Raw genomic sequence first — 10855 nt, forward strand, 5'->3', positions numbered from 1 at the left:
AATGCTGCTTAGTTAACGTTAATTCGATTATTGGTTCTTATTGAGTATTAATTAGAGTTTTCCGGAGTGTCCAACGTTAGACCACCCTATTATCTTATTTCCTGCCCTATTCACTATTCCTCTTGCTTTTCTGTTTGTTTGTGTCGTTATCTGTTATAGATAAGGCTGAAAGGCGCCCTTTCTGAGCTTGAAAAGATTGCGGCCTGTAGTTCAAAAGGTAACATTTTTTATTGTAGACGACTCCTTGATATACCGTTTGATTACATGCTATTTTGATACAATCGAATTGTAACTACTACATTTGTTTGAATAATCATTGCCGTTGTTTTCTGCGGAAGCCTGTTGTGATATTGATAATTTCCCTGGCTACGAGTTAATCACCTTTTTGCTAAAAATTGAATTAAAACAAAGACCGTTCCAGACCTAGATATTACAGGGTCTTATTTGTAATATTTTGAGATCATTTATTAAATCACTCTCGATTGTTAAATTAATTCCATAGTCGCATGCAACTAACGCGCTTTCACGTATGGGTTAAAAACCCCGCAAAATTCAATTTCTTATTATCTGCATCAAGCAATTTCACCACTCCTCAGAGTCCGACACCTAAAGATGACAGAGGAAGCAAAGACCTGTGGGCCGTGTTTGATAACGTTCGCCTTATCACCCTTTAACGAGTCATGGTAGAGCTCGATTTCTGGAAATTCTACTCCTGGTGTATCGGCATTGGCAATTCGACAATTTATCAGAGTTACTTCCGCCATTAACCCGCACTTGAAACTAGAAGTGCCGGGCAGAAATCCGAGCAGAAATCACATTGTATCACGTTTAAGTTGTCGAATGTCGTCTACCCTACGCCTCAGGAGTTATGTACAGGTGACTTGTACTACTCATGTCGGTATAATCCTCTACATCACCTTTAACGAGAGATCGTCGAGATTCTTTCAAGTTTCTCTACCACATTAACCCTTTGATTGACATGGCAGCCATTCAACCAAATTTACTGGAATTGAGTAGCTCACATATCAGGCTTTATGGGTAAAGGCCATGGAGTCTAGAGGTTAAAGATCAAAACCATCCATGATACAATGACACTTCACTTTCAGATTTTACACCATTTTCCACCGCTTCAATGGGTGCTTATGTCACATGACCCACCGTATTTTAACGGCCGGTAAAAGACGGCACAGTTTTCGAGGAAATCGTAGCTTGAGAGATGGTCAAACCCACTGCAAGTAAATACATAATTTACTATTCCAATTCATAAAATCGTTCTGTTTCAGCGATCTTTTATAAGCTCCGACTGTAACGGCTTCCTGCCGATCTTTAAGCAATACTATACAAAGTGCACAATAATTTAGCTTTATATCTTTTTTTTCCTTTTCCAGGTTTGATTTTATTTCTCCACCTTCTATTCTATTCTTTTTGTCTGTGTTTAGTTGGCCACTTTCATAAAGTTGTTTACCAGATAACTTATTAACGAGGTCCTAAGCGAGTTCATGATTTTGGACTTTTTCGACCGTCGCGAACGGTTCCTAGTTTTCCAATTCTGTTTTCAGTATTACGTTTATCATCACCCAAGGTAGAACTGAGTGCATTTTCAGTCACCCAGGAGCTCGTTTGTTTCAAATTTATTGTAAAATATAGAACCTTTAACCAATAAAGGCCGTTGCAATTGCTATATCTGTGTTGGTGCCTACAACTAGCGTCTACGAAACACTTCTTTGCTCGTTTGTTGGTGGTTACTATCTTCTTTTAATATCTTTACTGGAAATGCCTGTCAATTTGAGTAATGCTACAGTACCTAAAACAATAGTGAACACTAACTACCATAGATGCAATACCTACCTCGTACGTTTCTTTACAAGAACGGGCGGCGTCAATTAAAAATTGTCTCAATAAAACCGGATAAAGTGGGCTTCTCTCTCCCGACAATAGAAATCCAAAAAGTAGTAAAACGAGAAGGCCAATAACGATTTCTTTGGAGATAATAATAAAAGTTATTCGCCTCCGTCTCTCTTACATCACGCGGCGGTTCTAAAAAGGGCACATTATGATCTTGTCGGTATCTCTATAGTTAAAGTAAAAATTTCCCTTTTTTTAGGTTCGCCCGCAGTAAAGTTTTAGTCCTAAAGGAAACAGTTTTACTGACCGTCGTAAGTGGTCCCCACAGAGGCCGTGTCATAAAGAGCGGGCCTGAAAGTCTTGCGAAAAAGAGAATCAGCGATTTGGCGTATAACGCCCACTAAACACCGAAAATAAATTTCATCTTTAGCCATCACATATTAATAAATAAGGGATGGTGGTGCCACGATCGCCGTTTGCCGCTCAGGTAGTATCTTTTTATGTTTGAAACAAAGAAGTCTAGGAGAGTGTGTGTGGTCGTTGGCGATAACGCGTTTTATCTCCAGACGATAAGGTGAAATACCCCAGGTGAATCAGTCTACGACTCTTTGATTTACAATGCCCACGTGTCAGAACTTACCTCTGTGATGTCGGACGTGATGATTAGCACTACCACTACAGCATGGTTGCTCTAAATACATAATCCAACTATTCTCAAACTCTGCACTAACTGTATTTATTTGAAAAATATTCACTTTAAGCAAGATAATAGCGGCCAGGTAGAAGAGTTCTGGACTCATTTTGACACGGATCGCTTTCGATGTGATGCAACTTAAAATGCGTTCGGCGATTCTCACGGTTTCATATCACTTCGTCGACGAGTGCGCTTTTTTTGTACTAGAGTTCACTAATCATGGCGGACAAACGAAAAAATGTAAATAAACAAAGTTTACGCGTACATCGCTATCGTGGGGAACTTTACATTCCCACGCAGAGGATGAGGTCGAACTGAATCGTGTATCCAAAAGCGCGGCCTGCGGCGCGGCAGCAACCGGCTTCCCAATTCATAACTTCGGTCACGGCGTTCGTGCGCCGTCGCCTGCGCCAACTCAACCGTCTACGATACGTCTGCCATACCACGATTTCCATCCCAAAAAATCCTTTTTTCCAATTCGTTAATTAAAAAATAATTCGCATTTTTTGCGAACGGCAGATATAATAACTTCGAAATTATTTAAATGAGTGAAATTTTAAATATTTTTTAATTAAAAACGGATTCATATATGTATTCAATTATGTAGTCCGATTTTTTTCCTGTGGGCAGCGAAGGGTAAATCACTAATGTAACGAGAATCAAGTGAAAACTGTAATTTGAATTGCAATTCACACGCTTACAATTTTCTTACTTTTTTTTATAATATATTTTTTATTATGCCTGAATCACAATCTCCGTTTTAAACACTCAAATGCGTGCGAAAAAAGGCCTTTAAAACACACGTGCTTTAAAGTTGCTAAGTAACGATACTTCAAGTGTGACTTTTGAAACTGCCATCTGGGTGAAATAAAAAATCTTCCTAAGTCGCTTTCTGTAAATGCAGAACATTTCTTTGGCTTGTACCTATCCTTTGGTTGAAGCTTTTACAAACGCGCGTAATTTAGGGTATGCTTCCAAATCTGTTCCACTTTTTAATCGCAGCATTGTTTGAAGTTTTGAATGAATGCACCAAAAGATAGAAGATTTAAATACCTTTGACATTTCCTTCATATATGCCAGCATTATGGATGCATTTAAGACTGTATTCGTAAGTAACTTTCCTATTCATCCATGGAAACAACTTTTCATATTCTTTATAATAGGCTTTACTGGAGTTGGATTTTACACCTACCAACGTTTGTTTAGATTTTACAACAAGCGATTTAATGAACGGTGTATTATCTTTTTCAACGGAAATCGTTTTATTCACAAAGACGATAATTTTTATAAGCAAACGTCAAGTGACATTTCCATGGCAATCGTGAAATTACGAACACCCAGCCCACTTAATTAGACATGTATTCGAGTATAACGTCAATATGATTTCATTGTATTTCCTATTTTTGAATTATACTGCAGGTATAATAAAAAATACTATAAGATACACGTGTATAATTGGTCTTTAAAGCACTTGCAACGTTAAAGGCACTCCGCTTCGCGCCGTGTCATTAAACTCGTTGCGCGTGCTTGATTATACACTTGTATCTGAAAACTATTTATTCCTCAATGCAATATGCAAGTAAGAAATTGACTTTTTGGTAAATAAAAACATTGAGAAATATTAGGGGTCCCATAACACGTCCTTGGTGAGACCTCCCTCATCATGTCAAATATAATTATCCCGCGAAAAAGAGAATTAGGGCCAGACATTTACAATAAGAATAACAAACAATAATACTAATGAATAAAAAGAAATTCGGATTATATTGAGTGGCAGTGTTTATAATTTGGACTGAGCTGAGAATTGCAGAAATGCATCGTTGCCAAAAAAACAAATATTAATTTGTCAAATAGAGTAGTAATATATGGCCGATTCTAAATCTCACTAGATGAAAATCCCTAGAAAAGTCACTAAAATTGAGTGGTTCTGAACTGTGGTAGCGAGGTTTGCGCCTGTGCTAACGTCAAGGGGTCGAGGTTTTGCGCTCCAGATAAAGTATCGGAGGTTTGCGCCTGTGCTAACGTCAAGGTCAAGGGGGTAGAGGTTTGCGCTCCAGATAAATTATCGGAGGTTTGCGTCTGTGCTAACGTCAAGGTCAAGGGGGTCGAGGTTTGCGCCTGAGGGATCTTGTCGATGGTAGTGTACGGCCGATTCTAAATCACACTATATTCTAAATATGACTGGTGGTGGGGATTGGCGCTTATATAAGCCTCTATATGGTCGTTACAAGGTATACATGTATTAAAGATGTCGTGGATGGCATATGCTGAGCAATCATGGACCAAATCTGTCGATTTCGTGACGGCCGTGAGACGCCTTAAGCAGCATTTTTCTGCATTAACATTTGATGCAGAGCACGAGGCGATATATGGACGCGGTGAATACAGCCCAGAGGAGTGCCAAGCTATTGCAGCCAAGTATGAGTTAGGAGAGGCAATATGTGACAGTTACTTAAGCTATAAAATATGTGACGAGTGCATTATCCGGAAACTAAGGGATGCAAAGTTGGAGCAGTTTAGTGAACAGTTGCAAGCGTGGAAGGATGAATCTTCAGAATCCGGTGAAGAGTGTTAAATTCAATGAATTCAATAATAGAGCATATGTAATGGTGACGTGGCATTTTGCTTATTGGGCAGCAAGGAAAGGTCCATGGGAAACTGTAGCAGTCGATAGAGTTCGATTCCGACGTAGAATCGAGCAATATCATGCAATAATTTCTCCAGTATTACAAGCGGATCATCGTTCGGCAGTGTATCGCGGTAGATTTCAAGGTCACGAGTTGGAAATATAAGGGTGAGAGGTAGCGATGGTTTCAATCAGTCCAGTGGTGTTATTGAAACAGTTAAAATGGATCTTAACGCACTAAACAACAGTACATTCTGTAAAGTATTCAAAAATGTCAAGGACTTGGAAGTGGGGGAGAAGTTTAGAATTGTGAATGCCGACACCATGAATACAAAATATGGTGATCGAATAGTATTGGAAACTGAAAATTTTAAATGTGTGCTGCCATTACGATTCTATGAATACTTCAAGGAAGGCGATCGCCTGAACGTCCTCAAAGAGTCCTTGAAGACTAGCGATGTATTCATCGAAAGCGCCGGAACAGCGGGAAAAACTACCAATTTAAAATTTATGTAAACTGCGATCCCCATGGAAGAAATTTATTATTTGTTATGAATATTTAAAAATTTTTAACTTTGTAATTAATAAACAAGTGTTTTTTTTATTGAAATTTGTAAACAATAGATTAGTGTTGTTGTTGTTGTTGTTGTTGTGGTAAAATAAAACATAATATTATAGATAATTGTCTTTTCATTTCAAAATAAAATGAATGTCCCATGAAAAAAATACTTCAGTTGTGGAGTGATCGTCGTCGTCGTGTACTTCGCTCTCTCATGAATACACTAAAGAAACTATCATCCATGGCGACGAAAAATAGCTGTAATAGTAACTATTTCACGTGCTCGTGTTGGTGTTGTAGTGATAATGGATATGGATCAACGCCACCATCACCTTCTCAAGTTGAAAATATGCATAGCAAAGCGATTGAGGAACACTTAATCGATTGTACCTCTTACACCCTCTTCGACAGCTTAGATAATTCAAAATACATTGAAATCGGCTACAGTACACACCTTAACCTTGAACCAATCCTTCGCATCGCATGCGGCAGTGTTATGCTCATGAAAAGGGAAGATTGGGTGACACTTTTAAAATGGCAAACATATCTCGAAATGAAGTTTTTCCGATCACAAGAGATGGAAAGATGGATAGATTGGTCGAATGTGAACGAAGAGAAAGATGTCGAACGAGATCAAAGTTCGGATACACTTAATAGTAATATCACCATCTACTATACCTGGGAGTCAGTGAAAGGGACTACTGAAAAAATGTTAAAGAGTGTAAGAATACAATGTGGCAACAGCAGCTCTCAATATTGCACGATGGGAAAGAACGATATTGAAGAATTGTTTAATTTGAAAAATATAATCAACTATCGATTTGATTTACTGGAATCATACGCTCTGTCCTGTTTCTATCAAGATTTTATCGAACAGGTGATTAACTACCGTCACTTTCGTAAAATGGAGTTTGGTGACGACGATGAGGAGGACGATGACGACTTCATCTATCGCGATATTGAAGATGTGCTAAACTATAAGAATAATGTAAATTCTCACAATACAGTGTGCATGATGGAAATACTACACTATAGACCTACTTATTTAATGTATCATATATATCAACCTCCTCAATAAACGGTTACTGCAGTTGAGCATTTTCATTGTGCCTAGATTTCCCTATAAATATGCCACCGCATTGTATAATGCCAATAATGTTGAATCGGAAGCGGAAGTGTGCGGATGGGAGGGGCTTGGTTAATACTCTCATAAACAAACTTCCAGTTGAACTACATCTTCCCGGATATCAATACTGCGGTCCTGGTACTAAACTAGACAAAAGACTAAAGCGAGGTGATCCCGGCATAAACCCACTAGACGCTCAGTGCAAAGAGCACGATATTAGCTATAGGGATAACCAAGACTTGGAAGGTCGACATCGAGCAGATCGAGTTCTAGAGCGGAAAGCTTGGGAACGGTTAAAAGCTTCTAACGCCAAGTTAGGGGAACGAGCAGCGGCTCTTACAGTGGGCGCCATCATGAAGGTAAAACGAAAGTTGGGGATGGGAGTGAAGAAAAAGAAGAAGAAGAGTAGTTTATTGAACTTGCGCAGGACGATTGCTAAGAAAATGAGGAAAAGCGGCAATACCACGGATATGATAAAGTCAGCTGTTACCGCAGCAAATATGGCCATAAAAAGTTTAGGTGGTAGAAAAAATGTAAGCGTACCTAGAGTTATTCCCATACCAAAACAGGGTGGGTTTTTACCATTTTTGATACCCCTTTTCGCCGGTTTATCGGCAGTGGGAGCTTTAGCCGGCGGCGCGGCAGGCATTGCTAAAGCAGTTAATGCATCTCGTGACGCACGTAAAATGCAAGATGAAACTTCACGCCATAATCGCACGATGGAATCGATCGCTATAGGAAATAAAAGTGGCGGTGCGCTGTATTTGAAACCTTACAAATCGGGAGGCAGTTTGGCGTTGCATTTAAAAAAAAAAAAACTTCAAAAAATTGCCAAAGCGGCCGTTAACAGATGTAGATCTACGTAAGCACGCAAAAGGGTGTGTACCATACTTTAGGGACGTGTTTATGCGAGATAATATGCCTATATCGCCATGGAAAAATGAATCCGGGGTTATTAATTTAGATAGTCAAAGGGGGCGTGGCACTCATTGGGTCTCGTACAAAAAACGTAGTAGACGAGTTTGGTACTATGATAGTTTCGGTAATATTCCACCACCACGAGAAGTGATCGAGTATTTCCGCGACTGTAAAATCTATTATAATTACGGACAAGAGCAACAATTGGGTACAACGAATTGCGGCCATCTGTGCTTAAAATTTCTGTATAAATAACACGAACACTGACTAAGCGAGCAGTAGCGGTAATCATGTCGACGACGTTCAGCATAGAGGGCGTTGGAAATACGGCGAGTCACGATTTCTATCCACCCATTGAACTTCCTTCGGGGAAAATGTACGTTATCGGGATGGTGGGGTTTTATGGCTGTAACAGCATAAGAAACATTCACGAGGGAAACGATAAGTTTTACTATAAAACTGATTCAAATAGCTCAATAGACTCCAAGGCAATAATAACAATTAATAATAACAATTCCGCATGGTGCTTACGAGTGGAAGCGAGTATATAAAAGCTCACATTCCTACAAGTCGCTTTAGTCTACGTGCAAATAACAATACGCTCAAGTGCGAACTTAATTGCGAATTTGATATAGATTTCACTCCAAGAGACTGCATAGGGCGCATGCTCGGTTTTGAATCGAGGATATTGGAAGCGAACGTTCTACATACATCTGCTTTAGATATTCAAATCATTAAGCACACTAACATTCACATAGAGTGCAATCTCATTACGGGATCCTATCGAAACGGAAATCGCGCTAAGGTCCTTTACGAAATAGACGTTTCCGTTCCACCAGGTTACCGCTTAGATAAAATTCCTAGTAATACTCAATATCTGGAAGTAAATACCAGTAGAATTAGCAATATAACTATAAATTTGACTAATCAAAAGGGTGAACCGATCGATTTCGGGGAAAGTGAACCGTTTACAGTACGATTAGAGTTAAAAGAATATGGGGTTACGTATTAATCAAGGTCCATTGCCATCCTTCCTCGACGCTATAAATAAACGAGATAACCGGAAATCGAGTTATTCTCAATCGAGACAGAGCCCGAGCACATTAACGCTAGTAGAAAAATCTTTTTTGGAATCCATTGGCCTGAAAGTGCAAAATGGCGGCGGCAGCAGACTCGTTAAACGTCTTTCAAAGCGTACACTTTGACGAAACGATTGTTAAATCCGATATTCACACCTATCTTCCATACGGAGGATCTTCGGATTACGGACTTTCCAGTGAAATACGAATATTAATTCAAAATCAAGAGCTGATAAGCGCCACCTACGACAGTTTTTTGTACTTGGAAGGAAAAATTGAATGGAGTCAACCGGAAGGAGAGGGCGCCATCGTAAAGACATGCAACCTAACAAACAATTTCGCGCCATTCCTTTTCGAAGAAATCCGCTATGAGTTGGGTGGTCAGAAAGTGGATGTATGCAGGAATCCTGGTATTACATCCTCACTGAAGGGATACGTATCGTATACGTCTACTGAAAGCAAAGGTCTTAAACATTTGGGGTGGTCACCCACCGATGAATCCCTTCAAGTAGATTTCAATAAGAGCAACAAGGAGAAGCATTTCGCTGTTTGCATTCCGCTAAAACACATATTCGGATGCATGGAGGACTATCGACAGGTTATCGTAAACATGCGACAAGAATTGGTATTAATTCGTGCTAGAAGCGATGCCAATTGCTACATCGGTACCGCCGACGATGCAACAATAACATTAACAAAAATTCAATGGAAAGTTCCTCACGTGACCGTTAGCGATAGCGCCAAAATTAGCCTATACGAACGCATCAATAAAGATGCTATAATCACAATGCCATTTCGTCAATGGGAACTGTACGAATTGCCCGCTTTAAAACAGGCACAGTCGGATATATGGCCAATCAAAACTTCAACTCAACTAGAGAAACCACGATGGATAATTGTGGCATTTCAACGAAGCGGTAAAAAGTTTTCACACGAAGCAAGAGCCGCCAATTTCGATAACATCAATATTCGAAATTTAAAACTGCATCTCAACTCGGAAAGTTATCCGTACGAAGCGATGCATTTAGATTTTAATGCCAACAAATACATCATTGCATATCAAAACTATTTAAACTTTCGGCGCGATTATTACTCGAAAGATGAGCATCAAGACGCCCTCTTTGACTATTTGTATTTTAAAAGTTGCCCCATCTTTGTGCTGGACTGTTCAAAGCAAAACGAATCTCTGAAGCATTCGACGGTAGATGTTAAGTTGGAAATGGAGTCGATGGAGGCCTTCGAGGCGGGAACGGTTGCCTATTGTCTGATCCTGCACGACGCACTAATTCAATACAATCCTCTGACCGGGGAAGTGAAGAAACTATAATTTGTATTTATTTAATGTATAAATAAAATGTAATGATAAAAAATGTTCGTAGTCTTATTTCAACCGCGACCCCAAAATGAAGGTAGTGATGCAGAAGCAAAAGCTGCTCGTTCAAAATCTCGACATGACGCCAAATGTGGACCACAAAAAAACCCATGGCGTATTACTTCCAAACAGCGTAAGATGCGTCATTTGTGGGCCGTCCAATTGTGGTAAAACGAATACGATGCTCAGTCTGCTAACTGAACCTAATGGCCTACGCTTCAAACACGTGTACGTCTATTCCAAATCGCTGAATCAGGACAAATACAGGGTTTTGGGGGAAATTTTGCAACCAATGAAGGACATTGGCTTCTTCACATTCAGCAAGAACGCTGACATTATGGAGCCCAGTGCTGCCAAACCTAATTCAGTTTTTATCTTTGACGATATCGCTTGTGAAAAGCAGGATAACATTAGAGCGTACTTTTCAATGGGCAGGCATAACGCCATCGATTGTTTCTACTTGGGTCAGACGTATTCTAAAATTCCTAAACAATTGATTAGAGATAATGCTAATTTAATTGTCCTATTCGAACAGGACGACTTGAATTTGCGACATATTTATGAAGATCACGTCGCACCCATAATAACCATGCAGCTGTTTCGAGAGATGTGTTCGGAAAGCTGGCGAAACCCGTA

The 10855-nt window shown here is 39.5% G+C and overlaps 1 protein-coding gene across 1 annotated transcript; it reads left to right on the top strand.

The window, feature by feature from the left end:
• The first annotated feature begins 8923 nt into the window (after nt 1-8923).
• On the top strand, nt 8924-10174 carry LOC116174673. The gene has a single exon (XM_031492619.1). It carries the CDS (start codon nt 8924-8926, stop codon nt 10172-10174), a length of 1251 nt encoding a protein of 416 aa, XP_031348479.1.
• The last annotated feature ends 681 nt before the right edge of the window (nt 10175-10855 follow it).

This window comes from Photinus pyralis, unplaced genomic scaffold (genome assembly GCF_008802855.1).
Source record: "Photinus pyralis isolate 1611_PpyrPB1 unplaced genomic scaffold, Ppyr1.3 Ppyr1.4_LG6, whole genome shotgun sequence".
Lineage (NCBI taxonomy): Eukaryota > Metazoa > Arthropoda > Insecta > Coleoptera > Lampyridae > Photinus > Photinus pyralis.